Source organism: Nanorana parkeri, unplaced genomic scaffold (genome assembly GCF_000935625.1).
Source record: "Nanorana parkeri isolate BGI_ZX_2015 unplaced genomic scaffold, ASM93562v1 scaffold1758, whole genome shotgun sequence".
Taxonomy (NCBI): domain Eukaryota; kingdom Metazoa; phylum Chordata; class Amphibia; order Anura; family Dicroglossidae; genus Nanorana; species Nanorana parkeri.
The window spans coordinates 286,399-302,572 of record NW_017308026.1 but is presented as its reverse complement, the minus strand read 5'-3'; the positions used below and the strand labels follow the sequence as shown (position 1 = coordinate 302,572).

Here is a 16,174-nt window from a genome sequence, read left to right as displayed (position 1 = left end):
ATTAATATTTCACCAAGATTTGATACCACTTAATCACAACACCATTCCTTAGATGTCTTTTTTTAGATGTCTTTTTTAATATAGATATATTTTTAACAAGTAGTCCACGTATATACGCTTTCATTGTATCCAACACTGTTCTAGATGCAGAGGGAGCGTTAATATAAAAAACAATTGCCTAATTTGGCGGATATCTTATCTTCCTCATGAGCTGGAGCCAATATGGATTTACCTTCCATTGGCATATTTTCATAGTAACATAGTATTTGAGGTTGAATAAAGACACAGGTTCATCAAGTCCAACCTATTGCGTGTGTACCTGTACCCCTGTATGTTACGGTCCCAGAGGAAATCGTCCATCGTTTTTTGAATGATTCCACACTCACAGCTGAAATCACTGCTTGCGGCTTTCACAGTAACTTTTGTGAAGATGCATGGGGCTGATGAGACCAAAAGAAAGGTGCGCAAAACTCCCACTGTATAGTTCTCTAAAAGTTCCTCACAGCAAACCTCAGGTATTTCTGCAAGGATACCCAAATTGGGACAGGGTAAAGTATCTATCAGAGCTATTATGAGCATTAACCAATCCTTTATCAACAGGTTTCTTAGGGAGAAAATGGACCCCTTTCTGAATGTTTTAACCTGGCAGTCAACTAGGAGCTAGGCGAACGACTGTATGTGCCTTAAGCTATTATAGAAAGGAGGGAAAAAGCATCCATCTTTGCTTTGTATCTCAGAAGGGGAAGAGATAAGGGTTCTCAGTAAGTTGCTACCATTGTGAAAGTCCCCTAGCCCCCCTCCCCCCTTCCCCGACAAGTAGGAACGAGTCATAGGGGCTTAGGGTTCTGGAGGATTCAATTAAAAAAAACGTTTGTACCATTATGTTTTTGAATGCCCGGGCTTCTTGCCTTGTTGTTTTCTCTTTTGGAAATCTTTTTTTCTTATACGCCAACTTAATACCTTAATACATTTTCTGCAGCCCTCAGGATAGTAGCTTAATGCTCTTCTTGATGGCCAGAGTTGCATTAATTGCTTTGAGGAGCTCTTCCATTTTGTCATAAGTAAATACTTTTGAGCTCTACCTTCTGATACATTCTCTGCTAAGGGTCATTCTCCTTCACATGTACTAAATGACTCTAAGGTCTCCCTAGAGATTTCAGTAATCGAGCTTCCTTCGTGAATAGGGGAAGACTTAGGGTTTTTATGGCACCGCAGACAAAGAAGAGAACTGTCTACAAAAGTCTTGTAGTAACATCCTACATGACTAACATGGAAGACATCTCTGTTCTCATAGAATTAAAATAAAACTTTGAAAGGGCCTGTAGATTATTTTGCCATTTTTTATTCCTGGATCTATTAGGAGGATGAACAGGGATCTTGTCTGGCTGAAACATAGTACCAGGACAGCCATTACTCCTCCAGCAAGTTTTAAGTATATCAGTTAATAAAGAGCCCAGAGCCCAATGCTGCAAGAACTAATTTCTAAGACCCAGAACCCAAATAACACATGTTAAGTGGAATGCAAACAAACTGACACTTCCACTTCCTTGGAGACTGTGAGGAAGTGATCTGCCACAGCAGATGCTTAGTGTTCTCTGTTGCCTGGCACAGCCTCTCTGTATATGTTGTTTAGTCACTGCAAAGTGTGTCTACAAGAAATGGTCAATTAAAATGTGTGCATGTTTTTCTGGTTTCTGTGCATTCATATCCTGCCCATGTGGCGGAGGGAGAAAACCGAACATGTTTCGGGTCCCCTGCTGGTGCCTGGGGTGGGCTAGCCCAGGGGTCTCATCATGCACACATAGAGAGGGTGCAGAGAGGCAGATGACCAGTGCCAGGGGTGACTATACGCAGTTCTAAACCGAGCAGCCTTCACAAGGGCGTGGCGATACCACTCTCAGCCTCACCCTGCACAGAGATGTCCCAGCTAACGGGAACACAATCTCAGGCCAGCAGACAGAGGATTGGTTAACTCCGCAGTTAACGCTTTACACACCAAACCTTAGCTGCCACCACATGTTTTAACAGAAAATACAAACCATTTTCAGTAAGTGCTGTGACAATTCAAAAAACTTTAACAAATCCTATACCACTGTTCTTTCCAATAGGAATATGCCAGGTTTCACTATACAGTAGCGCTCTTCACAGAGACAAGGATATTGAGTTCTTATTCAGCGTGTAGAGAAAAGCTTCAACATTTTTAAGATTGCCCTTCAATAAAAGAAACAGTGCAGGGAAAATATACAGAAAAATATCTTATTAAAGAGAGGCAGAAATAACAGTAAAAAGAAAAAGGAATAAAAAGAGTACTTAAGTTCAGGGTTTATAATATCTGACAGAGTCCAGTTCAATAAACAGAAGATTTGTCTGAATGGCACTGTCTCCAAGTAAGGCTTGCACAAATTCTTTCTTGATTTTAACCCCTTCGTGACTGCTGGTTTAATAAGGAGTTGCGCTAATATTGCGCAACATAAAAATTTGCAACTACCACCATTTTATTCTATAGGGTCTTGGCATTCAGAAAATATAGAAAAAAAGGCCTCAGTCATGAAGGGGTTAAAGGGGAACTCTTTTTGGAGCTTTGATGTTATGAGCTGCTTGATGGTGCAAGAGTCCCACGTTTTGATGTTAAAACAAGAGCCTCCTCTTGCTACCTCTGCAGCATCTTTTTGTCAGTCCCCTAGGGGGTGTAACCGAGCCGGCCTATAAGGAAGGCAGTACTTACAAAGTTGGTACTATTAGGCCAAGGAAACACAAAGAACTGAGGCAGGCAGGTCTGTAACTTTCTCTTATAATATGTGAGCCTTGTGTTTTCTGTTTAAGGGTGGAGCCAGACTCTCTCTCCCTCTCGCATGCTGCTGTCCTGGAAGATGATTAGGGAAATCTTTACTTATTGTCTTGTTTCAGCATAGCTTGAGTGATGTCCTAACTCCTAAAGACACAAAGTTTAACTAGGCTTACTTGGTATGTGAGAAGACACAGACACCAGAAGCAGCTGTGCCTTCTTATTTGCCTAGTGTCCAACTTATTAGGGGCAGAATATATACCAGAGGTTTTTTGTGTCCTCCACTGAATGCTAGGAGAAAAATAGAATTCTGAACATATGTATTGTTGTAAAGACACAAAGTGTTCAAATGGCAGCAATATTTTAGAAAGTGTGCAAATAACCTAATGCAATTATTGCAATAATGTATACTGTAGTTACATTTATAGCTAGGTGCTTTTTAATACACAGTATATAAATACCTTGCACCCCATTGTTTCCATCAGCTGCATCCTCCATTACTGCATCATCTTCATCATTTTCTTCATCTTCATTCGCCTGTTCCTCTAGTATCTCAGGATTTTCACCAATGACCACATTTTCTAATGGAGGGTTGGCAAGTTGGACAAGAGCAACATTTTCTGCATTTAAATTACCACCTTCTTGCACCTAAAGTGATTAAGGATTAGAAATTAGCTAGAAGTGGGCTTAGTAATAAGTCAGATTCATTTTGAAGGTTTATTCTGCGTGTAAATATACTTTAATGCACATAAAAAGAAAGAAAAACTACCTAGACTCTAATATGTAGATTCACTTTAGATTCTATTTTTTAACAAAACATGTATTTTTATAATTTATTTTATGTTTTATTTAAAGTGTATCTATGGTCAAATTTAAAACTGAATATTTGTTTCCACATTGAATTAGTTTTTTTCTTCTATTTTTTTTCTAGCCTACTCGTATTAATCTGAACGAACTTGAAGTTAGAAGGTTTTTAAAGAGGAACTCCAGGAATTGGAAAAGTTAACCCTTGCAGTGAGGTTACCTCCTGCACATCAAGGATTACCTTTTGACTAGAGAGCTAAAGTAACAAAGATATACTCATCTGATCCTCAGTCCCGCCTGGCTGCTAGATCAGTCTGTGCAGCCTCTTTCCCCCTCCATTACATCACATATCCCAGCCAGTGTGAAGCCAGTGCCACACAAACAGGACATGGGATCTACAGCCGGTGACTGGACATTGAAAAATAGAAATAACTACACATCCCTTATATAACCCCCCTAATACCTGCAAACCACAGTTTTTGTAGCAAGCCATAGGGAGATCATAAGAAACAGAGAAGATGGACCTGTGTCCTGTACTGTACTCCAAGAAAAGGATTTTACAGGTAAGTAAAATTATACAGGACACACACCCTGTGGTTTTAACTCTGGGACATCCAAAAGCAGTTAAACAAAACCAACAAAAGCTAACAGGCCAACTTAAAAACTAGCCAAGGAAGGGCTCAACAGAACTCAGGGAGCAGCTTGAAGTAACTTGCAAATCTGGTAACCCGATGCCCGATGCTAAAAAGCCCAAGCACTAACAGATCTAGCAGAATGCACCGTAACAGGACAGGGTAAAGCTGTAACTTTCAGAATATAGGTTTGAATGATGACCTGTCTAATCCACCTAGCAATGCTACAGCGAAAGGCAGGGAGTCCACCACAGCAATCTTCAGGAAGAACAAAGAAAGAATCCGATTGCCAAAAAGAGGCTGTAGCAGAGAGGTAAACTGTCACAGAAAGAACCACATCTAGACAATGGAGAGACATTTCTAGAGGATGTTAAGGAGCAGGACTTAAGGCGGCAACAACAATGTCCTGGTTATGGTGGAAGGAGGTAACTACCTTGGCGAGAAAGGAGATCTGGGCCTTCAGAACAACTCTATCCTTGTAACACAAGGAAAGGCTCTTTACAGAATAAGGCTGCTAACGCAGAGATTCTCCTTGCTGAGGTGAAAGCAATGCGAAAGGTCACCTTGCCATTGAGGTTGGATAAGGGAATATCCCTAGTAGGTGTGAAGGTTGGCCTCCAAAGCACAGAAAGAACGATGTTAAGATCCCATGGTGTCACTGTGGAACATACATGGTGTCACTGTGGAACATACAAAAGCCTTAAAGCGGACCTTTACCCATATCTTTAAAACAATAACAAACACACCTTTAGAAATGTATAGTAATGACAATCTACAAACACATACTTCTAGTTAATCTTAATACATAGAGGGATGCATTGGTAGAATTTAATTTTTAAATGTAAAGGTCTGCTTTAAGTTAAGGCCTTAAATGAGAGGTCAACAGTCTCTGAAACTGAGGCCAGCGCCAGAATTTCTTGATGATACTCAAAGCCAGATGATGCTGGTCCAGACTAGACTAGAGGAAATACAGGTTGCATCCCACGGAGTACTTTCTAGGATGGAATTTCCTAGCATCGCACCAAACAAAGCAGGTCCTCCAGGTGCGATTGTAGACTTTGTGAGAAGTCAACTTCCTAACCTTTAGGAGTAGAGGTATGATCAAATTCCATAGTCCTCCGTCTCAAGACCTGGACTTCAACAGCTATGTCATTAAAGCCAGCAACCAAGAAGCAGTATGGTGGACCGGCCCTTGGGACAGAAGGGCAGGATGAACCCGAAGGGACAAAGAGTCTGCTATGAGTACCATGTCCTCCTGGGCCAGTTAAGAGCAATGAGGATCACCAGAATGCCCTCTATCTCAGGTGGCCTGAGGGGAAATGTGAGGAAAATTGGATTTTTTTGTACTCACCGTAAAATTATTTTCTTTGCTACATTGAAGGTAACAGCTGACATCTTTTGGAAGGGTTATACCGCCACCTGCAGGGGTAGAATGCTAGGCAGAAACAACAAAGCACCGCCCTGGGGGTGGCCCCTACTGGTGGCTCAACCCCCCCATTTGCTAGCGGTAGCTCCGTTATTTACAAAGCAGTAAAAATAAAAAGGCATAGGCAAAGTTTACATGGGAGGGGTTGTGTCCTTCAATTAATGCAGAGAAAAGGATTTTACGGCAAGTACAAAAATATCCTACTTTTTCTTCTGTTCATTGAAGAACACCGTTGACATCTTTATCTTATGGAAGGGACTTCCCAAAGCATTGTGAACCGAGGAGTGGGAAACCAAACAAAACAAGAAAAAAAAAAAAAGGTACCCACACAGACTAAGCAGAAGAAGGTGTTGACCGATGACCCTACAAACCTGCACAACAGATCCATGCTGCCGAAAAGCACATGACATGCTACCCACTCAAGCAGAATGGGCCATAACCAGAAAAGGTGGCCAGAGAGCGTAAGCCTGAACAATAACCTGCCTGATTCATCTGGAAATGGTGGCCTTTCGGGGACCCTCAGTGAAAACAAAAAAGGAGTTAGTCTTACAGAAGGATTCTGTGGCAGACGCCTTAACCACATTCAAGCAATGGAAGACCATAATTTTAGGATGCATCAGACGAGGACAAAGGAAAGGAAGGACAATATCCTCATTCAGGTGAAATGCAGACACCACCTTAGGAAGAAAGCAAGGATGTGGTCAAAGAACAACCTTGTCCCTATGTAATATAAAAAACGGGGCTTACAAGACAAAGCAGTGAATTCTGAAAACCCTCGGGGCAGACATAACCACCAAGAAAGCCACCTTCTGAGACAAGATTAATAGGAACATCTCGTTAAACATTTTTAAAAGGGAGGTCTTAGTAAAACAGCACCAAAATGAAGTCCCACGGACACAATGGTGAATTTAACAGGAGGAGACATATGCAACAGCCCCAGGATCAAGGGAGTGTGAAGCCTGTGGATGCTAGAAAAACACCCCCAGTGCCGAAATCTGACCCTTGACAGTACTAAGAGCCAGTCGTTGATCCATTCCCAAGATCCTATCCAGAGAAAAGGCACACGAAGACACATGACATGACCTGCACCACGAGATATAAGCCTTCCAAGTGACCCCAGAAAAACTAGGATATCCATCTCCACATGAAGTAAAAGCCTTGGGAGAAGCTTCAGACGAGGGAACGAATAAATTAGATTTGCACCTGTCGCACGACGGCACCAGAGCATCCGCTGAAGGATCCGGAGCCCTGGACACAAACCGCTTTTGATTCAGATGAGAATCCAGTAGGTCTACATCCAGAGTCCCCCACCTTGGCAAATCTGCTGAAATATCTCCGGATGAAGAACCCTGTCTACTACTGGAATGTAAACTGCAGACAGAGCAGGAACATGACTTTTTGCCCAAGTGAGTATATGAGAAACCTCAAGCACTGCAGCCAGACTACTTGTGCCCACCTGGTGATTGTCATATGCCACGGCCGTGGTATTGACTGACTGCCCGCATAGAAGACCCACCCATCGAAGAAGACAAAGCCTGATCACTCGTAACTCCAGACATTGATCGGTCAACCAGACTCCTCCATGGTCCAACGGCCTTGTGCTGACTGCTGTCCAGTCACTCCACCTCAGCCACTCAGGCATCACAATCTTCCAGTGCACCGGGAGAAACTACGTCCTGCTCGACAGCATCAGAGAGCGAAGCCATTACACCAGAGAGACTTTGACCGACCGACTCACCTGTATCTGTCTGTCCAGCAAGTACGAATTGATGCCCGACTGCATGAACACAACAGGTGAACCTGGGCTCAGAGCTTCCGACACTTCCCCCGGAGGAAAAGAACACCTTGGACTGATCGGTGTCTAGAATCCAGCTCAGATACTGAAGGGGTGGCACCAGAGAAGACTTTTTAAGCTTCAGAACCCAGCCGAACACCTCCAGAGTGTGCATGGTAATAGACAGATTGTCATTCAGGTCCAAATAGGACTCTGTCTGGAGGGGGAAGTTGTCCAGATAAGCCATGATTGAAATCCCCTGTTGTCGCAATAAGGCAAGAACTTGGGCTGAACTTTGTAAAAACTTAAGGGGGCCGAGGCCAGGCAGAACTGGAGGGCTACAAACTGGAAATGGTCTTCCTCCACCACAAAATGCAAGAAGTGCTGGTGTGCAGGGCAAATTGGAACATGCAGATATGCATCCTTTATGTTGGTCGACATTAGAAAACCCCCCTGGTGGAGAGAAGCCACCACTGAACATATGGTCTCCATCTTGAACTTTCAAACTCTGATGAAGGCATTGAGCGCCAAGATCCAGAATCAGTTTAAAGCCATCATTCTTGGAAACAGTAAAAAGATTTGAATAAAATCCCTGGAATCTTTCTGCCGCAAGAACCGGAAAAACCACCCCTAACTGAAGTAGATCCTGCACAGCTAACCAGAGATCATGCAGACGCGCAGGAGACAGGTGAAGATTGGAAGGAAAGAACTGGGCTGAAGGGAGTGAAAGAAATCCTATTTTGTAACCCGAAACAATGAGCTCACAAACCCAACTGTCTGTTTGTGGATCCTTGGCTAGCTCATGTTTCAAACAAAGGCATCCCCCACCCTGCACTGAGCAAGCGGGGGGGGGGATCTTCATGCAGGAGTAGACATCTCAGAGGGCTTGGACTGCCAAGATTTTTTTGGCCCACTGGAGAAGGAAGACTTGCCAGATTTCTGCTCCTTGGAAGGTGCCCTGGAGACAAAAAAAAAGCCATTTGCGAGTGGAAAAATAAAGACCTGGCTTTCGCCAAGGCTCCTTACCTTTCTTGAGCTGCGGTAAGAAGGTACCCTAATGTCCACTAAGATGTTTGATACCATCTAGTGTTGCTCTAAACAGTCACTTTCATCAGTGCTTTCTTTTCTGAAGCCACAGAGAATGCAAAGCAACCAGCAAGTGAAAGGGCAGAAGACTGATAGTCTCAAGATGAAAAACAAAACGTACAGACCAGCCCCACGGCAGTGCCAAGGAACAAGTGCTAGTCCAAGCCCAGCTACAAAACAAAAAGGCAAGTTTTGTCCAAAAGGTAACCAGGAACTAAATTTCCACCGCACACCAAATACCTACCAAGAGCAATGGAAGCCCCAGCGGGAGATGACTCCCGTGCCATAGCCTCATAGTAACAACATTCCAAGAAGACTTGGTTTCACAGGATCAAAGTGTCGCCAAGCCAAAAAGTAGGTCCTGGAAAACAGCAGAGCAGGCAGATCTGGAAGAGCCCACGAAGTGTCAGCCCGTAGTCAAACTATGATAAAGATCACCTACGTCTAGTCACATCTTGCCCTCAAAGAACATCTGAAGGAGCATCTGCAGAAGAAGCAGGTGAAGAACAGGCAGCACATATCTCACAGAAAACCGAAGCAGCCAGAATATTCAACCGAGGATCCCTTCCCAGGAGACAACCGGTCCATACAGTTGCAGAACCTGTGAGCCACCAGAACTACAGCCATTACCACATCCAGAACCCCCACACAGGATACAAGTCCAGGAACAGCCCAAAGCAGACAAACCCCTGCTTCCAGAAGCCGTCAGCAGACTAGCTACTGGTCTGGTGCCCAGAACCCAGAACAACAGTGAGCATTCCTAGCCAACAAAAACCATAGACGTTGCTGCCGCATCCAGGTCCTGCCAGGTAAAGAATTCTAGACAGAACAGCAGTAGTTGTAATCCTGAAAGAGAGACCTGCCAGGCAGGATGTTCAACGATACAGGAACAACCAAAGCACCCAAAGTTCTCAAAAAGAACGCAGAAGACAAAGTCATCAGTGCACCAGTCTCTACATCGACAAGGTGTACCACAGTCCTTCTCAGTCTGACAAAGAAATCTGCAACTCTTCCATATGACTGAGACTTCCTGTGTCCCAGAACAGGGTACCTGGGTCCCCCATCCAGGAGCATGTAGAACTTGGTGTAAGTCAAGGCAGCATGTCCAAGCCCGGACTGACTCGCCAAGAGAAGGACTAGCAAAAACCCACAACGGAAAACATAAAGGTCCAGAGGGACTAGTACCAGAAAAGCACCCCAGCAAACTCCACGGCTGTGAGCAAAAAAATAGCCGAAAGGTATAACTAATAACGATCAACATGTGCTGGTGCCCCAAGTGAAAAGAGGAAGAGGCCTATGCCAGGAAGAAGCAATGTTTCCCCAAAACTCAAAGGGTTTTCCTCAGGGAGAGGCAAAGATATCCTTGTGAAGTCCATACGGAATTACCAGGACAAAAAACTGCAAGGCTCAGAGGAGAGGACCGAAAGTGGTGGATACCACTGTGACGGACTGAACCGTCACTGGGGCTGTTGGAGGAGCCTGGGGGCTAGCCTCCTTCCTGCTGACTATGGACGTAGGGCTGCAGAGATTTATTACACGGGAGAACTTTGTTTGCTGTGTGTGTTTTCCTGTTTAATATTTTATCTAGAGAGAGCTTTTCACTATTTTATTTGATTTGAACCATCCGGACTTCCATTTTGTTTGGATATCATCTCTGCTAAACATATATTGTGAAGACAGCAGGCTGTCTGGAGGGGCAATTGTTTAGGATGATCAAGCTCTTCTCTAATTAAAGGAGAACTATGAGGTGAGTGCTTTTCACTCACCTCATAGTTCTAGCCGACCTGTGACAATGAGACTGCCACAGGTCGGCTCAGTAGAATGTTGTCATTACGTCTCTCAGTGTCAGGTTTACCGGGTTACGCTCTATGGAGCGTAGCCGGGGTTAATCAGCACTGAGGATAAACCATTGGAGTGGATATCTTCCTATGGATGTGGAGGCACGGTGTAACTGACTCACCTGATCCCTGTTTCAGCGCGGCTCGCATTGCCGTCGGAGACTCCTCCCCCTCTCCCTAGTTAAGGCCGACGGAGACACTTGTCTGGCGTTCGAGCAAGTGTGAAGACGCCAGGCAAGTTCCCCGTCGCCTAGCACTGAACCTCACTACCTTATTGGGCCGGTCAGAGCCCCACCAAAACCGCCATCCTCACAGCCACAAGTGATCTCCTTCCTCTCCTGGAAATCGGCTCTATCTACAGCTCTCCATACCCAGCATTAGGAGGATACTATTAAAGCCAGGACTGCAATTCCTCTCAGGAACCACCGGAGGGCACCAACGTCGCTCCTGTAAAACCTCTCCACTGCAATAGCAAGTACCCTGTCTTACAGATTGTTACCTCACATATGCCTGCAGATGAACACTGTGGAATGTTAACAATTGCCTCCAATCATTGACTGTTTCCTTCCTTCACCCCAACAAACCACGAATTGCTCCCTTTAATAAATCCTCAAACTAACTTTAGATCACAGATTGCTCAATTGATTATTTCTATTAGACTGCATATATATTGGGGTAGATTACTACCCCCTCTCTTGCTATCTCTGCAGCTGTGATCCTCCACCATACAGACCTGTGGGGTCTGATCGTTACACACGGCCGCTGTGAGCAGAGATCTCCGCCGGTGATCTGTCGACACTGAGAACGAGTTTGCGACCGCCTGACTTCCGAATTTGTTAAAACTAAGAGGTTTGCCCAAGAAACTTGTTCTGCACGAGCGCCAGCCAAGGCATTGCCCTATAAACATACACCACAGCAATGAAGTAATAAAATGAACTAGGATCACAGTAATATACCACGTTATTAATCTCACGTGCCCAACTCAATATGGCCGCCGCTTGAGTGGGGCACCTGCATCCTGACAGGGCTGAAATGGCCGAAACTTGAACCCCGAGAGAATTCCAGCTGAGACCCTTATCCAGACCGAACTGGAGAAAATCAAGGACATGATTCACGATGGGAGTACAGGCGTCAAACCCGCCAACCACCGCCGCTGCTGTGAACTTGTTCCACACCCTCTGGTAAGTAGTGTTAGTAGAGTGCTTGCGTGCTTTTAGTAACGTAGCAATAACGGCTTGGGAGCATCCCGCTCAACCTCCAAGCCATTAGATGCAGTGCTTCTGGTGCTGGGTGTTGGAAGGGACCTTGGAGCAGGAGATCGCTGCGACCCGGCAGAGAAAGCGGAGGTTCCATGCTCAACTCCAGTAGAGGAGGAACCACGGCCTCCTGGACCAACATGGTAGGATTGCAATGATCGCTCCTGGAAACGTAGCTACTCGCTGAAGGAACCTCGGTATCAGAGGATAGGGAGGGAACGCGTAGCCCAGAGTAAAGGACCACGGGCAGGTCAGAGCATCAGTTGCCACTGCCCTGCTGCATGGAAAGCGGGTTACAAACAGAGTGGTCTTGCTGTTGTCGGGGGTTGCAAATAGGTCTATCTGGGGTAGGCCCCAATGACTCGTCACAATGCTGAAGATCTCTTGGTTCAACTCCCATTCGTGCGGATCCACCGTTGCACGGCTCAGTAGGTCGGCAAGGCTGTTCTGACAGCCAGGAAGGTAGATTGCTGAGAGGTGTAGTAGGTGAACTTGCGCCCAGTGCATGATCGGCTCGAGCTCCATGAGCATAGAGCGACTGTGTGTAACCCCTTGAATGTGAATGTAAGCGACTGCTGTCCGATCGTCGATTTTCAACTGAACCGAGCGATGTTGGATGATCGGGAAGAAGGTAGTAGGCCCTTGAACGCTGCTCACTTCCAGGATGTTCGAGGGCATTCCCTGAGTTTGGAAGCCCCATCTGCCCTGTGCTGCTAAGCACTGGCAGTGCGCCCCCTAACCGTGGAGGCCCGCATCGGTAGTGATCACCACGGGCTGTGGAGGACAATGAAGATGATGATTGATGAGATTGGCCTGGCGAGTCCACCACCACCAGAGATTGCTTCATGCTGCTTGTGATGAAAATCTGCTGGCGTAGATCCCACCTGCTCCACTGGTTGAGGAAAAGGATTTGAAAGACCCGTAATCTCCAATGGGCCCAGCGTACCATCAGGATGGTAGAGGAGAGAGTACCGAGCAGACTTAGACACCTGCGGGCATAGCCATGGGGATGACATGGCCTGGAGAACCCTGTGGTGTATGATGAGAATCTTGTCTTGAGGAAGAGAAATGGAATTCCGTTGCGTGTCTAGAAGAGCTCCGAGGAATACTAACTGTTGGGAAGGTTGCAACTGGGACTTATCGTAGTTGATCAACCAACCTAAGTATTGCAGCAGCGCAAGAACCAGTTGTTGGTGCATAATAGTCGAGGAGGATTGGGACAGAAGAAGGATGTCATCTAAATAATGAAAAATGTGAATGCCTTGAAGCCTGATGTGGGCAATGAGCGGAAGTAGAAGCTTTGTGAAGGTGCGGGGAGCAGTAGAGATGCGGAAGGGAAGGCACACAAATTGGAAGTGTGATCCACTGATTGCGAAGCGCAGGTACTTTTGGAACTTCACATGGATGGGGATGTGGAAATAGGCATCCAAGAGGTCGATTGAAGTCATCCAATCCTGCAAACGAATGGAGGGGAGAATTGATTGTAGAGATTCCATCCGAAAGGAGGGCACTCGTATCAGTTTGTTGAGATCCTTTAAATCGAGGACGGGTCTCAGGTCGCCCCTGTTTTTTTCTTCACGAGAAACATGGGGGAGTAGAACCCTGAGTAATGTTCCTCTAAAGGAACATCCACGATGGCGCCTTTCTTGATTAAAGTGAGAATGTACTCCGCGAACACGCATGCCCTGTGTTCGGAAGACGGAAGATGCGAAGGGATGAATCTGCTGCCTGGTGGCCCTGTCTTGAAGGCCCATCTGTGACCCCGAGACACTGTAGACAGCACCCAGGGGTCCTGAAAAATCTCGTGCCAAGCAGTTGTGAAAGATTGCAGACGAGCTCCCACCGCACCTGAGTGGGACCGCTGACCGTCAAAAAGACTTTTTTGGGTGGCTGGGGTGCAGAAACTGTGTTTGCCTTGGGAAATTTAAGAAGAGAAGATTGAGTACTTCTCCAACCTCTCCTGAACTCCCTACCCGGACGATAGGCCTGAGCGTCCCTAAGGGGTTCCGTGAAGGGTCTTCGATTGGCATTCAGAAAATATATAATTTTTAAGTAATTTCCAGGCCTAAAATGTGGAATATAACATGGGTACAAAAAATGAAAAAAAGGCCTCACTCATGAAGGGGTTAAAGCGTGGTCGTCTTTTATTCTGATCTTGCGGTAGTAGACCGTATTTTCCTCCAGTGACTTTTGAGATTGTGGCATCTAGCTTCAGTCCGAACAGGTTGGAACCATCAAACTGAATGCGGCACCAGCTAGTCTTTGATGCTGAATCAGCTATCTAACGGTGTAGCCATAGTGCTCTCCTTGCACTAATGGTAGCCAACATTGATCTATGGCCGACTCGCCAACGAAATCACCTGCTAGCTTTAGCTCCTGCAGAGCTACAATTATGTTCTTGCAACTGAGGGCCTGTTCAATGTTACCGGTCCACGGGGAAATAGCGCGTGAAACAAAAGTCAGGGTAATGGCTGGTCGACACTCATTCCCTGAAGCTAGGTATGCTTTGTTCATATCTGGATCTGCCTTCTGATCAAGGGGTTCCTTAAAAGGAGACTGCATCTTCCATTGGTAAGGTAATATGCCGTGCCAGACGCATCACCGCCGCGTCAACCAGCGGGGGTGAGGTTAGGTGTATCGTCTTCCTTGAGAGGATATCATTTTGCAATGCGATTGTTCACATTGGTCGGTTGCTGAGATGTGGATGGACCATCCGAAAGACCACCCTGCCCGCCCTCGTGGCGACCGTCTTAAGCTGACTGTACCAGGAGAGACAGCGTATTCGTGGGTGGAGTGGGTGCCCCCTGCGTAGTTTCAGATAGGCAGGCTTGGCAGATTACTTTCCCAGGTAGCGATTGGTCACCACACATCCAGCACGTTTTCACCTCAGAGCGATGGTGGTGGTGGTGCGTGCGATGAGAGGCGGAGTCTCTGTGGCTGCGACGTGAAGTACTCCTTCCTCTTGACCTGTTACGTCTGGGTGAGGACAATCTTGAAGAAGTTTGTCTGTGCTCTTCGTGAGGAGGGCTGAAAGCATAACAATTTGTCATGAGAAACCCACCTCACTGTCTCTTTAAGGTGCCACATCGCCATACCTTTACCTCAGTAGAGAGGAGGTATCCCCTACGGCAGCTTTCTCAGCCATTCCTATAGAAAGAGTAAGGGACAGTATAGAAGGTAGCCCACACAGATACATAGGAAACATAGTCACGAAGATAGTGCAATAAAGCAGAGAGACAACTTACTGGAGCAGGTCAGGCAAAGGAAGATCCGCAGGACTCAGTCCGTCACTCGTTCGCCGTCTGGTGGAAGCAGCAGCCTGCCATGAGCATGATCACTACGAAAATTAAAGACACCGGGGCATGCACAATGCGACCCGGAAGCCAACGGCCGTCATCTTGGAATCCCCGATTCATAGCGCAAGATGCCGTGCCTGCGCAAGACAACATACTCGCCTCGTAGAAGCCAGTCACCGCCGATAACCTCCGATGGGCGGAGCCTCCCTCGCTGACGTGCCCCAATCCAATAGAAAGAAAAGATAAGAGGAGGAGAGGCACGGCCCTAGGAGACACAGAGGAATAGCTGGCATGTCGGCAGGTGCAGAGCTTTTCACCACAGCCGCATGGATATCAAGGAGACGATGTCCTACCCTGGGTATGGACTATTTAAGCCCATAATAGCAGGGTCTTCAGTACAGGGGAGACTGACCTGGCCGATAAGGGTATCGGAGCAATCAAGGAAAAGAGAAAAAAAACACAACAACATTCAGACCTATGCTATCACGGTCCTATGGCGAGAACAGAAAAAAAGAATGAGGATGGTTTGGAGGAGCCTTCACACACACACACACACACACACACACACACACACATATATATATGTACACAGACCATCGCTCCCTCCCATCAGCATCCTCTCTGAAGCTGTAACAACCAGACCCCACAGGTCTTATTTTAGGTGGAGGATCACAGCTGCAGAAGTATGAGGAGGGGGTGCAATCCTACAACGCAGTGAATTTACAGTCTTATGGTAATGAGTTTTAACAAAGGGAAGGGGGGGAGGAGTCCGGTGACGTCGATGTCCCCATGTGGCTTCGTCGGCAAACAACGGGAAGGGGGGAGGAGTCTGGTGACGTTGCTGTCCGTGACGTCATCGGAATCCTCCCCCCTTCCCTTGCTAACGGAGCCACTTGGGCCGGTGAGTTTGCCAAGAAACTTGTTCTGCCCTATCAATTTTTAAATAGGTTATACTTACATGTAAAGGGAACATCACTGTGCAGCCTGCCAATTGATATCGAACCTTTCTTCTACAATCTTCCCAGCTGGTCAGTGTGCCCACAAGTGTGGACCAAACTCCAAGGCATTGGCCTATACACATACAGCACAGCAATGAAGTAATAAAATGAACTAGGATCACACTAATCCATCACGTTATTATTCTGAGTTGCCCCACTCAGGCAGGGGCCATATTTAGTGGAGCACGTGAGATTAATAACGTGCTGCATTAGTGTTACTGTGTGTGTGTGTGTATATATATATATATATATATATATATACATATACACACACACACA

At 46.1% G+C, this 16,174-nt stretch overlaps 1 protein-coding gene across 1 annotated transcript in view; it reads right to left on the bottom strand.

Moving 5' to 3' along the window:
- Nucleotides 1-3,246: 3,246 nt before the first annotated feature.
- The window catches only part of LOC108799560 (E3 ubiquitin-protein ligase MARCH6-like), a gene marked incomplete at its 3' end in the record, with an annotated part of 212,060 nt that continues 199,132 nt past the window's right edge, over nucleotides 3,247-16,174 (bottom strand). Inside the window, exon 7 of the mRNA XM_018571434.1 lies at nucleotides 3,247-3,433. Coding sequence (XP_018426936.1) covers nucleotides 3,247-3,433 — 187 coding nt within the window. The remainder of the gene's footprint in view (nucleotides 3,434-16,174) is intronic.